This window comes from Scomber japonicus, chromosome 14, assembly GCF_027409825.1.
Source record: "Scomber japonicus isolate fScoJap1 chromosome 14, fScoJap1.pri, whole genome shotgun sequence".
NCBI lineage: Eukaryota > Metazoa > Chordata > Actinopteri > Scombriformes > Scombridae > Scomber > Scomber japonicus.
The window spans coordinates 19,637,937-19,661,007 of NC_070591.1; the positions used below are offsets into that span (position 1 = coordinate 19,637,937).

Sequence of the window (23,071 nt, forward strand, 5' to 3'; positions counted from 1 at the left end):
GTGGGTGGCGTAAAGACTGCTTGCCTGAGCTTGTGAATTGCGAGCAGATGCCTGCCGTTACAATCCAGCTAAACACACTCGGAAACCCAAAACAATGAACAGGAAGTTGAACAGTTTTTTTTTTTCTGTCTATAGAGCTGCTGATTGTTATCATTTTTCTCCATTGCAGATGACCAGTCAGATGATGATTCTAGTGCTTCTGTTGCTGATCTTGGTTACTCACCAGATAAAGAAGAAGGGAGAACACAACTTCACGTTAAAGACCACGGCCATCTTGAACAGCCTCTTGGAAAGGACTCAAAAAGGCCCTGGCTGTCACCCTGCCGTGATGTGCCACAACAGATATCTCTAAGTCCTTTGAAATGTCCTGACTTCGAGTATACACCGGAAGAGGGGAGTCGACGACAAAAGACAAGGAGGACCTCAATTAGAAACAAGTCAATAGACAAATGCAAAGATGTAGGTTTATTAGAAAGTCCTCGCCAGGGGAGGAGATCTGATGACGGCAAGGACATTTGCAAAGAAAAAAGGCGATCACAGATAAAATCTTTGAGTCCCGCTGCTAAAAAAAATGAACAGTCGCCTAACATATCTGAAAAGGGAAAGCGAAGAAGTAAATCAGCAAAATCCTTTACAGAGACTAAGACACCTGTTTGTCCCGATACTGTGAACTCTTCTGGTCGCCTCTCATCAACAGCCACATTAGCTGCTGCTGCTGCTGAACTATCAAAAGAAACCACTACTTCATTACAGAAAGTGGACCAGAAAACAACCAAACGAGCCAGACCATCGTTTTCTGCCCTGGTGCAGTCTTTCACGTTGCCCACTGAATCCCAAAATGTGGCCTCAGTTTCCACTGATAGAGATGATAATGTGTTTGAGGACTATTTCTCTCCAGCTAACCACCACAAGAAATCACAAAGGCCTCTTTTGCGTAATCTATCTTTGGGGAGAGACATTCAGGTTCCTTTTGAGTTGGACCCTGTCCCTAAGAAAAGAAAGCAAAGAAGAAGCGAAAGCACTGGATTAGAAACTATGAAAAAGAGGAAACTAGAGGAAAGTCAAAGTGACAAAACTCACAATCAGCAGTCTGATGCAAACACTGAGCCTAAAAGTCATCCCCAACAGGATGATAAAAAATCTCTGATCAAAGGCAGAAGACAAAGTTTATTACCGTTTATAAGCACCAGTGAAACAACTACTGAGCAACAAAAACGGAGAAAGTCATCCTCTGTGCAACCAGCCAAGAGAACGGAGGATAACATAGAACTGAAGCTGCAGACAGACTCTGATGTTGATGACCTTTCTCACACGTTGGAAAGTGAGTAGTAAGGGAACCAAAGCGTAATAAGGATGAGCCAGATAGTCAGTTTTTGTATAACGTCCTCTTAATTATGAACTGAACAATTGAGCAAAATGCAGTATTACTAAATGTATTTGAACTCAAACTATATCTGTAATCCCTGGGTCATGTATGTGATTTCAAAAGGTTTTTTTCTTCAGGTGAATTTTTGCATGTCGTACTTTAAAGAGAAGAATAAAGAAATGGTACTAACATAAATGAATAAGGAGTTTTTTTGATATGAATATTCTTATAATATAATTTGTACCGTACCTCAGGTGTATTCACATACTGTGCATCATTTCAGAGTTAGAGATGTGTTCTCTCCGAGTCTTTTTGGCTTTCTTTTGGTTTACTCTTGTGATCCAAAGACACATAAGTTAAGTAAACTGGGAGCTCTGTATTTGTTTGTCTGTCAATATGTGGTCGACTCCAGCAACCACCCGACACACACTCAACCTCAAGACCCTGAACAGGAGAAGTACTGCAATAATTATAGACAGAAAATCAACATTTCATGTATTTTTTAAACCGATCATAATGTAAAATCAAAGCCTGTCTCACAGTTCTGTTCAGATATATTTGCTAGTTGAAACACACCTTGATCTATCAGAAATGTTCCTTTCAAGCCATTTAGATTATTGCATTTCATGACATATTTAAATAACATATCTTTAACATTTAATGGAAAGGGTGCTTAAACGATGTATGAGATCTGTGAATATTTGAATATATGTCTACATCCTAGTTAAATTAATTACTCATGTAGTCGTAAGGTGGTACTTCAAGCCCTTTAAAAAAAGTTTAGTATTTCAGTTTGAGGCAGGGATGAATGAAACTGAAATTTACAAACATGAATGCACACAAAACAACAAAAACAGTGGTTGCTGTGTGATTGCTTGACTGACACAACCCCTCCTCCCTCCTGTACACTGTTATCAGTTGTTTTCCTTTTTTGCAAATGTAGGTAGAGGAAATGAACGTACAGATGCAGCTGGTTTAGCAGAGATCCCCTCTGAAGACGAGGAGAATCAAAATAAGCAAGTCGGCTTGGATCTTCAGAAAATGATCAACAAGACAAAGGTAACAAAGCAGCATGTTGTTTCTGTACAATTATTCCACTCTACAGTCATTTGGGATTTCATTGTGAGTGTTGATTGAATTTTTTGATTGTTACAACAAACAAACAAATACAACAAATTAGAAAAACCTGAGGCACCTGAAAGTGCACGTTGATGGTAGATGTAGTACCATCAACGTACGTTACTAAGGAAAAATCTATAAAAACCCTCCACTGGGAATCTTACTCATTAATGAAAGATAAAGCTCTGTCATGAAATGTCATGTTCATTGCTATATTTTGACTAAAATGCATGTACTTAACTTTAACAGTGTTTTACTTTTCTCTTTTTTACTACAAAAATCCAGAAAATCTATTAGATTGTAAAAATATAACTCTAAGTGTTAAGTTTGATTCCTTTGTGTCCTTTTAAACCTTCTTCCGTTTTTTTCTATGGCAGCTGCATTGAACATATGACAAAATCCTTTCACCGCCCCCTCCCCTTTTTTTCTTTATGATAAGGGAGGGTTAGGAAGTAAACTAACCATCAGTAGCACATTGCTGCTGGTGTGAGTAATTCCTTTTTCAGTATTTCCTCTGTAAGGTCATACACTTCCATGTCTGTAGGCGTTTGACGCATCCAGCCAAGAGGCTCTGTCTGGTCCTGAGGGTTTCCTGTGTTTTGCCTCTGTGATGGTAGCATATAACTTCCTCGCTTGTGAAATGCACCTGGACTCTGTTTTCGTTACGCTGGTAACCTCAATAAGCCGTAGCTGAAAAAAGCCAAACATTACGCCATATCCCCCAGAGAACTGTTTAAACTTGACTTTATTGTAACCTGATTACAGGAAGCTTGCAGTTATTGCTCTGGGTTCTGTGAAGATCATCATAACAGATGAATGTTAAAATCAATTTTAGGGAGTATTGATAAACAGTCATCCATGATAATGACTGGGATGTCACACCTGCAGGGATCAGACAGATCAGTATAAAAATGATAAGTGTCATGTTACTCCAGCTGTGATATAAACAGAGCCAAACAAATTGCGACTGTTAAATTTAAATGACGTAATCCTGAAATGTGATCAGAATACACAATAACTATATAATTAATAATTGCATTATTATTCATACAATTTTGTTTGTTTTAAGTGTTTTACAAAAGCTCAATGATGAATCTAGAGGAGTCTCCTGGTTGCCCAGTGTGTCTGAGATGTGTGTATATTCAAAGGATATTGCTGAAAATCTGGCAGAAGCATTTCAGCATTGTCACGTCATCCATCTTTTTCTCTCATGATTCCTCTCTTTCTCTACTATTGACTGAAAGTAAATGTCTTTTAAACATCTTTTAATCTACATTTAATCTCTTCTGTCCACTGCATTATGATTTCTTTAACATTATCAACAAAGGGACAATAATTGAGTCCCTAAATTCGTGATGTACTATGGTTTGAAGGTAAACCTTTTGAATGTTCACAAATTCACTTTAGATATAAAGTAATTTGAAAAGTTAAAGTCAGACGTTGCCTTGGCCGTGTTTACAAAGCCTTTTGTCTGATATTCAAGTTGCTGTTTATTTAAGCTGCTCTTCAGTCGTGAGTGGAGCTTCAATCTATTATTTCTATGGTCCATGCTCCCTTTTACAATTGGCTCTCACAAAGTCAAGTGACCTCAACTTATGCAGAAACCCATCTCGTCTCTCTTTGATTTTCTGAATAGCGTCATTTTCACTGTGCGAAGTACCATTCATTAAGGAGACCCGGCCATCAAGGAGACCCAGTCATATGATAAAGAATTTCTTTCATTCCCATGGAGTATTTGTGTTCATAGGCCGTGCTGCAGTTCATGCCGGCTTTTTGTCCAAAGCCTATTATGTGTATCACGGCCTATCAAAGCCTGCTTTCATTTGCTGTCACTTGAACATATTCCCTGCATGAGATAAGACAAAATCTCCATTGAGGAATCTTCACAGTAACTGCTCATATTTGGAGTTGTTTGACTAATTCTAAACAGAATTATTTACCGGAATATGTAGAGTAATCAATTTTTCTCTGAGAAAAACTTTGTTATGGGGTAATAGTAACCAACTCATTGGCATCCCTACTTCCTTATCAGGAATGATATGATGTTTGAGTGGTGTGAGCGGGGTCGGTGTACTGTTTTGGCACCGCTGTGTTCAGCAGGCCTTAACCCCTGACATCCAGCTGTGGGGCCAGATATCAGAATCTGGCAGGAAAGGGCCCGGTGGTGCTGTTTGTAACTGCTGCTCAGGTGTTCGTGTTGATGACGGCGAGTTTTACTGGGGACAAAGTACGTACATAGCAGGATGGCCCACAGTGGCCAGGCTTGTTCAGTTGGAGCGGTTCTGATTTTTTTCCCCCCCTACTCGTGGCCTTGATGTTTGATTTCCTTTCTGTTCTCTGTGCAACTATTTATCCGACAGGGTTATCGAAAGTGCACGGTCTGTCTGACTGTTGAATAATGATCCTTTTATCTGTTCAGTGCTGTATCATTAAACAAACATATTACACATTATATTTCTAGGGTTTTTTGACATTTTCACTTATAGGTGATATATTAAGAGGAAGGAAGCCTAATCTAATCTGTAGCTGCCTCACTGATATTTAATTCCACTATTTAAATCCACTGTGGGTTTCCTTGGGTGGTGACACATTGTGAGGCATAGAAGCACACCCTAAATATAGACCTGGTGTGAAAGCATTAAACACTGAACTATACTAATGCATCTTCAAGAACACGTTGCTTCATGGTGTAAAATATTTCTTCATCTCTTGCAATGTGTTTGTTTGAATTAGTGTCTCAAGTTCTTCTTAATCTTTGTTTCAGATGAGAACATTAGTCATGACGAGCATGCCCACAGAGTAAGTACCTGAAACATTAAAAATGACATTTGACTTCACAACACATTTGATGCATTTGTGACAAGTTCTGTTTAATCATTTGTGTTGGATGCTTTCTTCTCTATTATGCACCTCTTATAGGAAGCAGAGCACAGTGATGCAGGTGGTGAAGACACTGGGTGGATTCTCTATCGTTGACCGAGTGTGTGAGAGCACAACTCATGTGGTGTCTGGGGGTCCCAGACGGACTCTCAATATTCTGTTGGGCATAGCTCGTGGCTGTTGGATCCTCTCTTTTGAATGGGTAAGTAGTTTCTTGATGTTTGGAAGCCTTCACATGACATTGTTTTTAACTGATGATAAAATATTGTACAACATTTTGATTTTTCCTGAGTAGATCCTCTGGTGTTTGGAGCAGAGGCAGTGGATTCCAGAGGAGCCATATGAGCTCTCAGACCAGTTTCCTGCAGCACAGGTGAGTACCAGTGCTAGGTTAAAAGTACTAGTAAAGGCCCCTTTATTTACGCTGGGATTTTGGACTGTTTGAGCCGAAAGTTGACAGTAATTAGAGAAATGTGGTAAAACAGTGGTCTTAGATCTCACTGTGAGACACATCCAATGCATTTTTCTATCTACTACACATCGTAGTGCTGTGATTCAACAACCCAGGGCACACAATCTGACATGCCTAAAACTGATATTGTGCCGTCTCACACAGATTGTGACCAAGATCTTATCATCTCGCGCGATGTGACTTGCTAAAGAGTGTCGACACAAATACTGCCGGCATTAAACCTATGGCCCTATCATTTGTGAGAGTCATATTTATCAATACATGGAACTCATTAATATTGATCAGAATATGTTACAATACAAAGATCTTTATATTTTCCATAAAGACAAAAACATTTTGTGAACCATGACATTTTTCAGTGTTATGATAAATCTGGTCCCTAATTTTCTCAATACAAATCATCTTTTCTACCCCCAAACTAATAAAGGCTCATGAAAACCAAAGCAGGGGAAGTCGGTCGGAAACCTGCTAATTTTTATTGCCAGTCATCCATTTTCAGTCGACTTGTTTTTTCTGAAGCATCCTGTGTGAAATGTGGATGTTGCCTCTTCCTGAACTCGTCATTCATGAATGACTGTCCTCTCCTGCCACTGCGAGGGAATACATGAGGTCTTGATGCAGACAAATGTCAACACATTTCCTCTTGACATTGAATGATGGCTTCTGTTGTGACAGACAAAATATTTTTATGTCCCTACGGTCTTTTATCATTATTTTTTACTCTTTTGGATGTTTCCCTCGTCTATTCGGTTTCTATGCTATGTACTGTGTGATGTTGCCTTTAGCAGTTGTCAATATTAATGGAAGAAACCGATTTCAAAAGCAGGCGTTGGTTGATAACTGATTTCCAAAAAATGGTAAAATAGCACAATATCAATATCTCTTCTGAAGATATGGAAATTACAATTTGAATGTGTAGTTAAACGGTGGTGAGTGACCTTAAAAGCAACAACAAACAATGCAAGTTTGGGGCATTTTTTATTTATTATTTATTTTGGACTAGATGCATGAAAAGATGAAAAATACATAGCTGAAAAGGTTGTAGTGATCTGGTCATTGTGCATTGACTAGGCTGTTAACTATGGTAGTTTAGAAAAAGACTTCTGAGTTAAAGTTTATATCTTTAGCAGTTTGCTTTGTGGTTGTGTTAAATATTCATCTTCAGGTATATAATGAAAGGCAGGGCAAACCTAAAGTCCGTGTTTAATGTGAGAAAGTCAGCTTAATTTTCTCATAAAATCTGTTTGTAGTAGATTCAAACAAAACAATACATAAATAAAATACATTTCCAAAACACTGCAAAAAGATACGTCAAAAACTATTATATTAAAAAATTCCTCTTGGTTTATGTGCAATGTAAATGCTAACTAGCTAGGAACTAGCATTCAGGAAGAATTTATTGGGTGAGAATGCAATAAAATCTCTATCATTTACAATAATATTAAATATCGTCTGAATCTACACATAAATTAAACAGCAAATGTACATACATTCTCTGTGAGAAAATCTTAACTGAAACATTTTATGTGGTATTTTACATTTGTATTCAACAGAAACTTTTCCAGAGTAAATAACAATAAGGAGCCAATTATTTTACCACCCATTTGTATGTTGTACCATCCTCTTTTTTACAATGACATAGGCAGCTATGAGTTAAACTGATGCTTAGTTATATCAAAATCTTTCAAGAAATCTTCTCTCCTGTGTGGTTAGCTAGCTGTTACTCAGTGTAATTACAAATACCTATAGTTGTCTACACATCCCCCAGTCAGAATAAATATTAATATACACTAGGGCTGTCAGAGTTAACGCAAATTCATTTTGTGTCTGTGTGTTTGTGTGAGTGAGTGTGTGTGTATGTGAGCGAGGAAGAGAAAGACAGATTGTGTGTGAACGGGTGAGTGAATGTAACTAGTTCCTAACTGATATAACTAGTATGTCATTATTCTGGATTGTTTCAATAATAATAAACAGTTTAAAACAAGCATATGTATCCACTCCCATGTTAATAAGAGTATAAAAAACTTTAAAAAAAAAAATCAATTTAAGGTACATTTAGAAAAAATAAAAAATGTGCGATTCATTGCCAGTTATCTCATGACAATCATGCGATTAATCGCAATTAAATATTTAAATCGATTGACAGCCCTAATATACACATTTTTCATTGTCACTTTGACAGTCAATGTTTCACAATTTTGTCATAGCAACTCATTTTGTTCGAATCATTAAACACAGACATGTACAAAATGTGCCTTTGTAGAAATTACATCATGAGGTGCTTTGGATCCCTTGAGTATCTTTACGTTTTGGTTTTAGTGTAAGTGGCAGAATTTTCCTTCCCACTGTGATTAATCTGAGAAGTCCACCGGTCTGATCATCATCATGGTGGTCTTCAGTGAGTAGCCCGAGCCTTTCCAATAGTACCATTTGATTCCATTGAAGCGATTTGAGTTTTGGCCTTGTTGGTAATACATCCCATTTAAATTGGATGGACCACAGGCATCAAACCACCAACCTAGAACATAAGAACATATGTTATCAATTTAAATATCATTTTAGAGATAATGAATTTGAGTCTTTATAGAACAAGGATGGTGATATCTTGTATGTTTATGATGTTAACCTGTTTTGGGAATGGGCTAGTGTGGTGGACTTCAAACAGTATTTATCTCTAGCTCTCTTGAAAGTGTATAAAGTTGGGATCTTAAAGAGCAAATGAACATTAAATACCATTTTTCACAATACAAACACAGTTATATGCTTCTGTTGAGTAGATTTAATGTTCTTTTCAACTGTGTTCCACTTGTAGCATCAGCGTATCAATCTCAAGGCTTTATGTGAGTAGCTAGCTGAAGTACACTCCTCTCTTCATGTCATGATGCCAAGGCAGGCATTTCACTAACAGCTACAGCAAAACTACTACTGCATATTAGAGAGGGAGAGATCATTATTTGTAATGGACACTTTTTGTTGTAAGTCCCCACGGCACATTTTTCATTTTCATCAGTGTGGCAGATAACTTTATACACCATCTATGGCAGAAATAACTGATTTGTCATACCTACACACTGTACATTTTTTAAACTGGTCTTCATTATTTAAGTATATTAATGTTGATTTTTTCCAATTAAAAAAAAAAAATGATGATAAAGAGCTCATATGGTTTATAAAACTATGGTTTCCAATTTTAGAAACCTTGCTAAAGCTGCCATCTAAAGTATACATTGAGTTATATAAAGGTGAATACTTGACAAGTTGTATGTTCCATGATTATAATGGGTAATGCAGCACCTAAGATCCACTCACTGTTACGATTTTTAGGATTGTTGCTGCTCCGAAATCCATTGCAATTACAGAATGCACAACTTGGAGGGTATTAATGTCCTTAAACCATGACCACTTGCCAACAAAATCAGATTCTCAGCCCACAAGAATAGAGATCAGTGCTGCATCCTGCTCCACAATATTATAAAACTGTCTTTCCAGCTCAGATAACCAAGTAGCAAGTATCTCTTTCAGGGACTTAGAGGTTGCCCCCACCCCTCTCAAAGACACACAGACATCTTTACTGCTGTCTCTTTCCCTCTCTCACCTGTACCTGCAACTTCTCCTCATCTCCTTTATGTCTGTGCTGTTGTGGTCATAATCCATCCCTCCTTTCTCCCTCAGCTGTCCCTCAGATCTGCAGTGTTTAACTTCACTCTAGCTAATGTAGCACATTTCAGAAGCACTCTATTGTCATCCTGCTGTTGATTTGGTTTTTCCAGATTCATACAGATAGAAAAAAAAAAATTGCTCTCTCTAGGAAGCATGTTAAGCTGTTTTATTTTATTGTTTACACAAATACCAAAGCTGGTTATACTATCCTGGACTTCTGTTGCCTCACTTGATAATCAAAGCACCGGGGTATAAAGTCTTTCTTCAATTCTTAGTAACTACTTGCTATTTTCAAACCAGTGATTTACTAAATTTGGCTGCATCATTAAAATTTAAGAAATGTCTCATCCAGTAGTAATGAACAATTTGCAGCATGTTGCTAGGAAACATCAGTACTGCCATTTAATAAGAAGCAACCATCTGTGTATCACCACAAACTCTAACATTACTTCCAAAAGATATAATAACTTAGTTTGTGCAGCCAGTTTTAACTTAGAGATGCACAAGTCTCCTCTTGGTAAACACTTACAGATACATTTGAATTTGGTGAAACATTATCTGCGTCTGCTAGTGATGATGATACAAATTTTGTCATCAGGGGGTACACGTATGCCCCTATGCAGATATTCTTATACCTCCAATTTGTTCACATTGCCACTATGCAACAATTAACATATTATGCCAATCTACTGTGCATGTGTGGAACATGTCCTCCAAGTGGACCCCAGTATAAAGTAGTATTATAACTACTACACATCTGTGCTGTCTGCTGCTGCCAGTATACATGTCCCCTTGATAGCATATTTGGGGCTTAACAGTTTAGTTTTATTTATGTATTTATTAGATACACCTGTAAGGTTTAATACAATTCAATACAATAACCCTGCCATAAAGCTCTCTATGTGAAACTTATTTTTGAAACAGTATGAGAGAGGAGTTGATTCAACTCTAAAGTTGTAATTAGTTATTAGTTGGTGTTCTGTACTTCAAGATGTTTCTAATAATTTGTCATCTACATACAGATGAATTCAATCTTCTGTTCATTCATGATGGGCAGCTTCATATTTGTAAAAGCAGATTCTGCATTACTCTTTTTATTGGATCTCTGCCACTCAGTCATGATTGTGCCTCATATGAATATGGAGAGACCCCTGTGAAAGACCCCCCATGGGAAAAAGGGGATAGGGTTAGGGTTTTCATGCTTTCATGCTCCCTTGGCAGACCTCGATACAGAGAGAGACAAAATTCTGGCAGCTGAGTCACGTTCAAAGGAATGGAGGAGGACCTCTGAGCTATGAGAGGAGAAAGGGAAAAGCTCTGTTCCCAGGCTATTAATGTCAGCCATTGTAGAGACTGAATTCCCTAATGAGTTGATCAGTGATTAACTCTGAGTTAATTGTGCTCTTTGACCACAAATGTACGGGAGCCCTTAAAATGCCCTTGAAGATTTCTGGAGGAAGTGCCAAGAAATATTTGGGTGGGTGGGAATTTGTTCTGCAAAAAGTGCACATTACAAATTGATGCCATCATTGTACTTTGCTGATAAGCACAATTGCAAAAAGCACAAGTTATTTACAAAAGAGTTTCTTACCCCCTGTTGTCAGTTGTGAACATTTGCAAACACATTTGTCGTTGTCTGCATCCTTTGTACTGAAATCACTTCCTGGCTGCCCAATGCTGCTTATTTTGCCTGCTGTTCCACTGAAGCCTTTAAGGTGTATCCTGTAGAATGGAAAAGGAAAAATGAAGGAAGGAGGAGGAGGAAGTCTGTAATTGCTGTTCCTCAAAAGGCATCTGACTAATGCTTGTAGCTTTAGGTACACTGCTACTGGATACTATTACATAAAGATGATTTTGGCATAGATTTTATACGTATATATTGCAATTGTATGCTTTTTTGGGGGGGGTAGTTTTTCTGATGTTTGTAAACAAGCAGCTGAAAACTGCATATTTTGTTATGCTATTTTTATTTTTTGACAAAGGATTCGTACTATAATTTGTGCTATTTCTTATTATTTGGAATTATTGAGTCAACTAACTAAAGACCACACTGGCCATAGTCAAGTAGACCTGAGGCCTGAATAGAATGTGATGTGAGAAGTGTGATGAACTGGAGCATTTCAAGGTCTGTTTGTCAAAGAAAGTCTCCATTCCACACTTGAAAATCAGCTTTTGTATGGAAAGGAAAATACTACTGAAGGTCGTGTTGTTGCCAAGAGGTGCAGACTGAATGTTAGAGATCCAAGACATATTATGTATTTCCTATTTTTCAAATGTTGGCAAGTTTTATTACATTTTCTTTGGCCTAACGCCAGTACATCATTATCAGGAAGTAAATACTATGAAGCAACAACCTCCATTCAGAGGTATTTATATAGCATGTTTTACTTGTAGATAATAGAAGTAAGACAGTATGTATGATTGTAGACTAGTCTTTTCAATTGTAGTTACTAGGTCTGTGTATCACAGATACAACTGTAGAGTTAATCTGTCTCACATATTAGTGGTAAGAATAAAAAAACAGGCCAAATGAATTGGAAAATCACACAAATATTGTCAGTATGTCCATTAAAACACACTAATCTTTACTGTCAATGAACCAGTTGTAGAGAATTGGTTTAATAATTAGACTGAATTTCAGATTGAATCATTAAACTTCATTATTCATTTTATTACTTTCATTCTGTGAAATTCTGTTAGTCGAGAATGTTTTACTATAAAACCAAATCTCTTGTACTTTTAGCTTTGAGAAGATGTTCATGCATGAAATGAGGTGTTATACCATTACATTACAGTAGCATTATTCCAAAGATGATGCTTCAGAGCTGCTTTTTGTTTGTTTGGGAATGCACCATGTTTTAAATTAACATAGTTGTTAATTTATTCATAATGATTTGCTTTGAATTTTGAGGCTGTGCTTTAATGCTTCTTGATTGAGTTGTTGGTATGTTGTCAGGACAGCAGACTTCAAAAATGCGAGACATTTGTTGTTATTGGCTGACGGGCTTGTTTGTCCTCAGTAGCCTGAGCTCCATGAGACGTGGGATTTTGGCTCTAAGCAGAAACTAGAAAACATAATTGTCAACTAGTATCTGACACATTCATTACTAAGGGGAAAAGCTTTTGACATTATTAACACAACCAACCTGTAATTCTGTGCTTCGCCATCAAGAGAAAACTGGTCATATTGGGAGAATCCAGAGTTTCCTTCCCAGTCGCCCAGCATGATCCTTAGTTTGTAAGATTGTCGACTTGTCAATCTGGAAACAAATTCATTTCCCAACCAAAATTCACCCGAAGCTTCTCCAAACCCCTGCAAAGACACACAGGAACATTTAAAGGGGATCTATTATGCTCATTTCCAGCTCTATATTTTTATTCTGGGACTCCACTAGAGTAGATTTACATGATTCACAGTTCAGAAAACTCTGTATTTATCTAATACTGGCCCTTTATGCAGCCCCTCAGGTCAGGTCTCTGACAGGCCATTTTAGTACCTTCTCTTTAAGGCCCCCCTCCTGATGAACCCACTCTGTTCTGTTTGGCCAGTTTGCTATATATGTTTACCTCATTATTTGACCACATTTAATATGAACGTCTGAAATTGTAACTTAAATTAAATATATGACGCAGAAATGAAATGTCCGCTGTTATTAAACCTACAGTAAAGGCGTGTAGATTCTCTACTAAAGAAAACAGCAAATAGACAAACAGAGGAACACTATGTTCTGTACAAAGCTTTGCTACATTGAAAAGTTTTTTTGTTGTAATAATTGCTCTTTTGGGACTTTTTTGGCAATGTGTTGGCCCATTAATCTCCTACTTGGTGTAGACAGAGCAGGTCACTATTTTTGGAAATCATCTAGATGCTTTTATGATTGTGGTTAATAAGCAATGTCAAGTGAATTTATAAAAATACTCAATATGCTTTGATCAGATCTGCTACTTGAAAAATGGCAAATAGCTCAAATATTTGACTGTCTTGAAATGTTGGAGGACTTTGCTGGCAATATTTTCATGAATAGCAGACGGTTATCATGCAGGATGTCTTGTGTAAGTTTTTCTATTTAGCCTTTTCTTCTTTGCACTGCTTGTATGCCAGAAATTGCCCCCGTAACAGTACAGAGTCACGAAACCCTGAAAACTCTTCCAGTCGATAGTCAAAACCAAACCTGTCTACAACATTGTGCATTTGGCATTAAAAGCCGTAGCCTAGGTTATATTTTCTCAAGGCAAGGATTTCTCCTTGATAGGTTTTTACCTTTTTAAACTCTTGCCACGTACGGTGAAAGTCAACACCGCCGTCAAAGCGTTTTTGTAGTACTGTCCAGCCGCCTCCCTCCGTCTCCATGTCACAGAAAGCCTTCAGATAAAAGGAAGAAGAGGGCACCCAATTAATAATTCACAATCAATGTTCTGTAAAGAATTCATGGTCATTTATAATTTGACAAAGGCATCTTATATCTATTTGGCTTAAACAAACGATAGCTGCAGTGAAGAGATACAGGATTGAGGTCCGACTCTTACTGGCTGAAAAGTATCTAAGGAGATCACAGTTTTAGCTCAGGCATGCACATCATTAATGGAGGTCTGAGAACATTTTAATTGAACTACCCCGCCTTCAAACACAATACTGTTTGAACACTTCATCCTGGGATCTGCAGTGTTTATGCGTTTAAAGGTTGTGTAAGTGCGTGTATGTTTGCATTATGTAACTGCATTATGTGTGCATGTTCACACGTATATGCACAGTGATCCTCTTCTGTAGTACAGGATTATTAAACTAACAATTTTTTAAAATCCAGTCATAGCCGGCTTGAAATTGGTTACAGAGTTACTTTACCTTAACCTCCAGAGTCGTGTTGGGTAACGTGAGGGTGTAGACGCCACTCTGGGTGTTTCCGGACTTGAAGACAGCAGCACAGTCCATGTATGTGGTGGGAGTATCCTGCATCATGGGAGGTTTGGTCTCTGCAGAAGAAATACGTTTTGGTCATTTGACAGCACAACTTTGTTAAGCATTCCTGTTCTCTTGTGATGAGTTCATATTTTCTGACTAAAAAGGTCACAGCAGACATTTGGTTAACATTAAAAATGGCTTTTTGTCTATTCAAGTGTCTCAGTAAGCAGTGACAGTGAGCCAGCATGCACAGTACCAGGACTCTGCTAAGTAGCCTTTAGCCTTCAGCCTTCATTAATTTTATTATTTACACTGGTGATTTACTGACTATGACATTTGAAAAGCCCTACTTCAGTGTGACAGCTTTGAAAGGGAGGCTTTTGTTCTGTTCAATACAACAGCACTATCATACCATGCAGCCTCAAAAACATGCACATGGCCTTGGCGTACAGGTCAAGGTGTTTTCACTGTCTGAATATGATACTTAAGGGTGACTTTCATATTGTAAAGAACTGAAGTCCTCATGGCCTGGTGACCCACCTCGAGGTGTGCCCATAGAGAAGGTGTGAATGAGGTTGTTGACGGTGTCGATCAGCTCCTTTTGCTGATTCTGCAGGACGGAATTGTTGGAGGAGACTTTGAGCAGCTGCGTCTCCAGCTCGCCTATGAAGGCTGTCTGCTTCTGTATTAATGTCTGAAGCTGCTCCTTTTCTTCTCGAAGCGTCTTCAGCTCCACCTGCCTCTGTTCCTCCATCTCGTCCACCTTCTTCTCCAGAAAGCTGAGGAGAGGCAGGAGACAATTTCAGATGTTGGCTTTGCTTTTGCTTTCTGCATAGGTCTACACAACTGTTCTGTTAGTGACCCTTAAAAGTAGTTTTCTGATTTTTAAAAAAGCCCATATGAAGGATTAAAAAAAAAAAAAAGTTTCCAGGTTGAAAATCACAGTGATTTAAGAAATGTATTTTTTTGGCTATTTACCTTTTATTAATGCACTTTGTAGCCATGTGATTGAGAGCCCTCACCTGTTTTTGTCATTCAGCTTGCTTATTTCGTTTGTTTGGATAATCAGTTGTTTTTCCAGTTTGTTGGTTGATATGGAATTCTCAAGAAGTTGTCGCTCAAGTCGAGTTGTATGAGTAATTACCTAGAAGTACAAGAACATGGTTTAACAGTTCAATTGGGCTGTGTCCCGTAGGTACCCTGAAAACGTAATTAATTCACAACTTGAAAGGATATGTTCTTATGTAACACCAGAGACAGCTAAATATTTAAGAACTATTTCATGCCATTGCATCTGACATTTCTCAATTTTGATGTTCAATATTGTATCTGGACAGGATATGACTTGGAGCAATTTAGGAAAATGAAGTACAAAAGGCAGCCGAGAAGATAGAAAAGTACAAATATATAGAAAAAGGACAATAAACATCTAAGTATTAAAAACAATATAATACTCCTAACATGTTTTTCACAATAATTAGGATATTTATTTCTATATTCCATTCATGGGTCATGTTCAACACCAGCTCAGTTTACACCTCTAAAGGGAACAAACAGCAGTTTGCAAAGTGGAAAAATGTGACAGGAAAGAACAACCCAACTTCCAATAGAGCAGACATACCTGAACTATGTAGTCTCACAGACAAACGTATTGAACTAAATTCTGGGGTTGGGGACCTTGCCTCTAATTTCCCAGTTCGGAGGAACTGAACTCAGCAAAAAGCAGGTTGTTTACATGGATCATAGCAATGTGTCTCCAATGGAGCTGTTGATGTCTTTGAACAGACGGATGTCTGATTGTGACAAACTGATAGACCCTTTCTGTGGGAATACAAGTGTGCTAATAACAGGAAATGCTGTACAGTTGGCTCACATAAGGTCATTGACGTGTAGTCACAATAATACACTGACGCAGTCATGCCTGTTTTTCCCTATTTTTTAACACCCTGAAGCTACACCATTTAATGCAGCGTATCTTAGAGCTCACTCCGGCTTTCATGTGGAACGGAAAGGGATATTAAACATACAAATACATCCAAGTCACTGTAAAAACAACTGATGGACTTACACATTTTCACTAGTGTGTTATTTTGGTCAGACGTCAGTCATGTGTATACAGTATATGTTTTTCCTTCCGTGTTTAAAAAAAACAGGCAGAGCAGCCTCACCTGTGCTTCCACATTGGTCAGTTTCCTTGTTTGCTCTGCAGTTTGACTCAGCAGGTTCGTCCCAATTTCGATCATCGTGGCCGTGTGGTTGTGCACAGCGGTCTGCTGGATTTGTACCATGTCCTGCTTTATGCTGTCCTGTATGTAGTTCTCCAGCTGCAGCACAGGATAAAGACAGTTATCAGTAAAAGTAGCTGCTACACTTGCAGTGGTTCCATAGTGCCTGCACAGACCTGCTTTACATTCATACAGTATTTTACATATTGACAGCTTGGAGCTGCTCTCCACAATCTGCTGTGATGTTGAACACAGAGCAGCTCTGTTTCTTTCTGAGGTTTTAAAGGCCTTTCTCAAGACAAGTTTGAGAAGTCACTTGTTCTCTTTTCTGTTCAGATTTGCCCTGTTGGTTCAGGGACTGACATCAGTTTGAATATTCATTGTACACTGACTGGAATGTACACCATTGTCATTGAGAGCGAGGACTCAATGGGACAGTTACATTATTTTACGATAACCGACACATTATTATTATTATTATTGGGTGTGTAGTCATGCTTTACAAGAAAGTAATTTCACAGTGTATTATGTTCAAACTCAGGAACCTGTGGACATGACATAGAAGAAATGAGTTCATGGTTATGCTACTTTTACACAACCTCTTCTACACAATAGCTGGAATAGTTCACTCTCACATAAGATGTGCAGTCTCCCTAAAATATCTTGACAGTTATTATCAGTTTCAGAAGTGTGTATTCCCATCATATTTAGTTTATTGTATTCTAAAATTGCATGAGAATATGTATGTATGTATATATTATGTATTTATTTGGAAATCAAGTTGTCCTGTGAGAAGTTATTTTTAATCCTCTGTATTACATCCTGGCAAATATTTCATAAGCATCTTAGAATTGAGCCATAAATCATTTAGGAGTGGTGTCTTGAAGATCAAAATATGTCATGTGCTCCTAGAAAGAGAATGAAATAATAAATTAGTGAACCGACTCAAGATGATATAAATATTCAGATCTCTGATGTAACCTCAAACTTTCCAGCCAAAGGAATTTTACAGTGGCTTGGAGTGTAGATTCCTTCGTGGTGGGAAAAGGTCAATGTTTCATCTTTACCACATTTGTTCTTATGTACCTTACGGTATTGCCAGATTTAGACCGGGACCAATCATTAAGTTATTTCCTGCATGGTGTTCCTGATGGGCAATCAGGTCACACGACTCGTAAACAGGATGGAAGTGTTGAGTGAGGAGTTACATCCTTCATGACAGTATGACTTCTGTAGAGCTGGAAACATGGCGTCAGTTGAATATCTTTGTCTTTTACGGTAAGTTTGCATAATCACGTTTGGTTATTTACCCGTCAGTTAGTAATGCAACCCTAAACAACCTATTTTTATTATTATTTTTTCCCTGTGGTAAATATAACTAACAGCTGCAATTAGCGCTGATTTTGTTTGTCTTCCTTTCTTGTTCTTGGATACAAACACACACAGAGGCATGAATGGTAGGTTGTCATTTGAAATCTTGGCAGGACGTCCCATTGACAGTCAATGATCTAATCAGCTGTTTACTCCGTCTGCCTCAGAGGCGTCAGTGAAGAATGACTGTGTTCCTCCTTCACACAAAAGCCTGACAACAGATTGTTTTCAGCAGAGAGTGCAGCGTAGATAAGAATAATGTCTGATAATTTGATGGTTGTCTATTGTAAACTGTGATCTATTTGGAACTTGTTGATCATAAGTAGGCTGCTTTTTAGACACCTAAAAATATGAATGTGACAGCACTGTGGACTTATTAAAGCTTTCTGGTTCCTCTTAATTAGATGTTTTCTCAAGTTATTCAGGTGTAAGTTCTGCCATCTATTCACTACTGTAAAACATTCATGTATCAAGTCATCATACCCCTATTCAGGGAAGCTGGGAGCTGAAACCTGTCATAACATTGAGTGGATACATTTCACGTGATTCATCTTTTGATCTTAAGTAGAATTTTTTCATTTCTAAACTCCCTTTTGTATTTTTTCTTTGCCGACGTTTATGCCTTTTATTAGATAGTGAAGAGGGAGATGGTAGAAACATGGGAAGAGAGAGATGTGTACAACATGCAACAAGGATCCATGGTTTGGATTGAATTAGGGATGTTGCAGTTATGCGTCATGTGCAGTAACCATTCAGCCGACGGGGTGCTCTCTCCCTTATATAATTTTACATAAGTTGTACCTAAGGTAGCAGGCTTATCTATCACAGGAGACCAACCATTTTTTTTAACTGTTAAACTGTGTGAGAAATGCTGTGAAAACCTTCTCATTTACACCTCCGTATTTCAGCACCTCATTTCTTTACCACTTTAAAAACCTTGCCAGGCTCAACGATAAAGGATCGGTATATGTGCTTGGTAAGAACTAGTTTGAACTACGCTTTGTCTGACCGCCGCAGAAAGAAGTGTTTGTAGATATTTTGAATGGCTACACTCAAAAGCTGGGTAAAAAGTCAGATGTCTGACACATGATATCATTAAAATACGGGGATAGCAGTGTTCAGACAGTCTTTCCGACCAGATTTTCACAGTGTTGCACTCTGTTGACATGGAAAGTGTCAAGAAAGAAATAAGGGACTAAGTTCAAACCCTGGCTTCTTTCTCGCCTCTACAATCGCTGTGTGAAGTGGGTGTAAATGTTCGATTGTTGTTTTTAGAAAGTTACAGAAATGGCCCTGCACAGCCCCCATAGCCTCTGACGTCAGACAGGTAGGGAAAGGACAGAATTTGGTGTCTGTTAAATGATATTTTTTATATCATTTTGCTGGGTCGCTAAATGTATTAATGGGCAATAACATACTTGCCTACTGATAAAGACCTTTACAGAGTAAGTCTAGCTTCCCCTTTTTGTCTCAGAGCCATATTTAATAGTGAGAAACCTGTATTATACTTGGGTGTTATCAGACATCATCTGTGTCGTTAAAATACAGCTAGAAAACACTTCTGTTCTTTATGGCAAAGCATCAAGTTCAATTTTGGAAGCATCCTGAAGCGTAACCATCTGTCTTCACACCTCAGCTGTGATATCGCCTCCTATATTCATTGTCTCAGTACAAGTACAAACCAGGAATCACTCATGTGCTGTATATGTGCATCTAAATGTGAGATAAACTGTCAGTAATACGTCTGTGCAGGTGAGAGAAATCCAAAGTATAAATGGACTTTGTTCACATGCTTTGTAAACAAGATTTCTAAAGAGACACTTGAGTGTCTGTGTATGTGTGCGTAGTTACTGAGTAGCAGCGTCTCCTTCATAAAGAACATCAAAGAAGATTGCCCTCTGAGCTCTCCTGTGGAACACATCAGAGCTTGTTTTATGTTACGAGACGGGAATCGTGCGATCAAGCTGTGCAAAGTTCTCGTCTTGTCTGGCTCGTCTTGTATAGTTCTCATCGTTATTCACACTCTGAAGAGGGAGAGTAGAGGGAGTTGGAAAAGAGGCTGTTCAGTTCTTTCAAGAGCACAAGTAATGGCTCAGCAAACTGAAAAGAGAAGTATGCGTCCCTCGTGTGGACACCTGTGTTGAGTCTTTGTCAGTCATCAAAGACATTATGTTCCTCTACAGAGAAGGAAAGTGTCTCACAGGCACTCAGTGAACTTTTTGTGTTTTGTTGTGTGAAAAAAGAATTCTGGAGCTGCAACACGTCCATCCCTCATTGAGCCAACTAATATGATAATTGATGAATTGTTAGTTAGTTACTTTTCATAGCGCTGACAAGTCTCAGGCAGTGTGTCTGATATCAGGCACAGAACTGTTTTAATATTAAATCAATTTCGTCCTGGAAATTAAATATGAGAATTTACTGCCTTTACTTGTTTTACATTATAGCAAATTTATTGGGTTTTGGACTGTTAAACATAAAACAGATGATGATTTCCCTTTAGGCTTTAAGAAAATGTGATGGGCATTTTTTCGGTGTTCTCTGGTGTTTCATAGGCCGATTGATTTATCAATAATGAAAATTATTTTTCATTTTATGCCTTAATATATTCCTAAAACTGTCATTTCCATTCAGTTGGTCGAGGTATGTGAAAATAAAACATGCTGTTAGAAGTGTTCCTGGTTGTGTTTCAGCTTATTTATAATTTTGAACTGAATAATTATTATTAACACCAACCTTTACTAACAGATGTTGTAATTGGTTTACATTTTTGCTAAACACTTACACATACAGTATATCTCTATATGTCCTTGTGGTGTTAGTCAAGCTTTAATCATGTTAATGTGGTCATTTACAGAGAGCTTGTGGTTTAAATATGAGTTTATCACATGAAAAGAAAAAAACTGCAGCTACCCTTAAGTCTTTTAGAGTCAGAAAACACAACAGCTTGTCATGTTGGTTATTTGATTTTCTTAATAACAGCTCCTGTTTGGCTCTGAATATTTAAAGCTAAGTGAAAATGTCTCCTGTGGCACCTGTGTAGGAGCTTTCTCAGCTTTTCAGAACATTTTCTTTCAAATAAATGAGTAGACTTGGTTCTCTTTAACGCTGAAACTTTTACTCTCAAGACGCTATATTAAAGTGGCTCCATGATGTTACAGTGTGTTATATCACGGGTGTGACATGATGGGCGGACACAACTTTACCTTAAGTAGCCACTGTGTGTTGTTCTCCATGATGATCTCAAGCTGCTCCAACCTATGAGTCGACTCGTCACTGTCTGCGGGTCCATCCTTTTGAATTGGGTTGTAGTTGCTGCTCTGAGTTTGGCAGTTTTCCTGCTCTGGCAGCAGAAAGGTGTAACTACACGGGCCGTTTTGGATCTGATATTGTCTCTTGCCAACAGTAGAGTCGGAGCTTGTCCTGTATCCCGTCCCCAGGCCAAGGCAGAAACTTAAAACCAGCAAGTCCATGTTCAACATCTTCATAGTGGAAGTATTTGCCCAAAAATAAAGTGAATACAAAGATTTTTGAGTTTTCCTTAATCTTCTCTCAGGGGTTTGAGCTACAGCAGCAACAGTCCTCTTGAAGTTCTGCGGATTCCTTTTATCACCTTTCAATAGCAAAGAAGAGAATCAGGAATGAGAGGTAGTGTGTGATTCCCGTAGGTTACCGGTGCCAGACTGCATGTGTTCGCTTTTCATCAAGCCCCCAGCCACTTGTTTGAGCTGCCTGTGGCCCCCTCTGATTAGTTAACTGTTCGTTGAAGCCACTCCCCTTCCCTGTGGCCGGTGACTGTGAAGAGCTGTGGAGACCCCTTTCAATAAACACTAACATCACAGAGAGGCCGATGCACAAACTACACGTCTTCTCACTATATCCTCTTCACTACCCACGTGTTTTTTTCCCTCTCCCCGGGTCTGAACAGCTACTCACAGGATGCAGCTGTCCACCTTCAGCACACGCTCTGTGAAAGCGTGTCCATCCCATCCATTGAAAAATCTGCCGGACCTTCGACAAACACCAGCATCTGTTAATGAGAGATTAAGAGGTTTCCTAGATGACATTATTAGCACTTTTTGGAGTTTTCTAATTTTTTTCCTACTTTAATTTATAAGTTGACAAATCTGTATTAAAGATAAGATATACAGATACTAAAAATGCACTTTCTATTCCCATGATTTTCCCCATTTCCTGTGACTTCTTCTTTCTTCTTTTATTTATTTATTTATTTATTTACACCAAATGGGATCCAATCGCTCATAAAATTATAAAAAATATAATTCCCAGACCTTTTGTCTCATGGTCCAGAAGGTCTCACTATGTTGCCATTTGTTGACCTTTTGACCACTTTTCATTTGTATGTGCTGCAGGGTAGATTTATGCAATTTAATACTAAATACATTTGGCAGTTGCCTGGAATGAAGCATTATTTGCTCAAACCCTTTCAGTGACTGTCTGGTTTTTTGCCCCCATTTTGAATACATGGGCATGGTATGGGATTCTCTGTATCCTGGACCAAATTTTGTCAACTGCACTAGCTAATTTAAATTAAAATAGCATATCATAGTCAAATTTAAGTGTGAAACAGTTGTGAAAGTGATCATCAAGTTTTCTTGCCAGATTCAGGTAACCTTTGTGAACAACATGTCTTCAATGATAGTGCTACTGACATGTTTTTCTGTGGTTAAGGGTTAGTGTGGTTTCAGTCTGACATGTTATTGAAAATAATCACCTTTGGTTATAATTGCTAGAAAATAAGGAGTTTGGCTGCACATGATTTATAATGATGCAGCCACATACAACTTTTAGCTGTTATAATGACTACCCTCTGAGACACAGAAACTCTAATTGTCACATTGCCCAAGCTTAAGACAGTTTTTTTTCACAGGGTAAAGTCTGTCTGAGGGCTCTCGTGTCACCATGGTTAACAGAGGGCAGGTGTGCGGTGCAGGAAGGGCACTGACACAGGAGGATGTTTTGTCCTATAATGCAGGAATGTGCCCCCATCACAGACCCTGGGCTGCTGCTTCACTCTTTACTCCCTCTAACAATCAAGTCTTTTAAAAAACAGACTG

General features: G+C 38.2%; 2 protein-coding genes across 3 annotated transcripts in view; one reads left to right on the plus strand and one right to left on the minus strand.

Moving 5' to 3' along the window:
* mcph1 (microcephalin 1) overlaps positions 1-23,071 on the plus strand; it is a 32,469-nt gene that overhangs the window by 4,637 nt on the left and 4,761 nt on the right. The window contains exons 9-13 of the mRNA XM_053333241.1: positions 170-1,321; positions 2,310-2,433; positions 5,255-5,284; positions 5,405-5,567; positions 5,661-5,738. Of these exons, the coding sequence (XP_053189216.1) occupies positions 170-1,321; positions 2,310-2,433; positions 5,255-5,284; positions 5,405-5,567; positions 5,661-5,738 (1,547 nt within the window). The remainder of the gene's footprint in view (positions 1-169; positions 1,322-2,309; positions 2,434-5,254; positions 5,285-5,404; positions 5,568-5,660; positions 5,739-23,071) is intronic.
* Positions 8,090-21,720, minus strand: angpt2a (angiopoietin 2a). Of its 2 annotated transcripts, XM_053333202.1 has the most exons (10): positions 21,200-21,720; positions 16,566-16,721; positions 15,420-15,541; positions 14,934-15,176; positions 14,660-14,672; positions 14,341-14,445; positions 13,759-13,860; positions 12,644-12,810; positions 11,089-11,219; positions 8,090-8,355 (listed from the first exon to the last, which is right to left on the minus strand). In XM_053333202.1, exons 1-10 carry the CDS (start codon positions 21,479-21,481, stop codon positions 8,189-8,191), a joined length of 1,488 nt encoding a protein of 495 aa, XP_053189177.1. In that variant the 5' UTR covers positions 21,482-21,720; the 3' UTR covers positions 8,090-8,188. The 2 variants fall into 2 exon arrangements, with proteins under 2 accessions (XP_053189177.1, XP_053189176.1); XM_053333201.1 differs by lacking the exon at positions 14,660-14,672 and having other exon boundaries at positions 14,341-14,468; positions 14,938-15,176.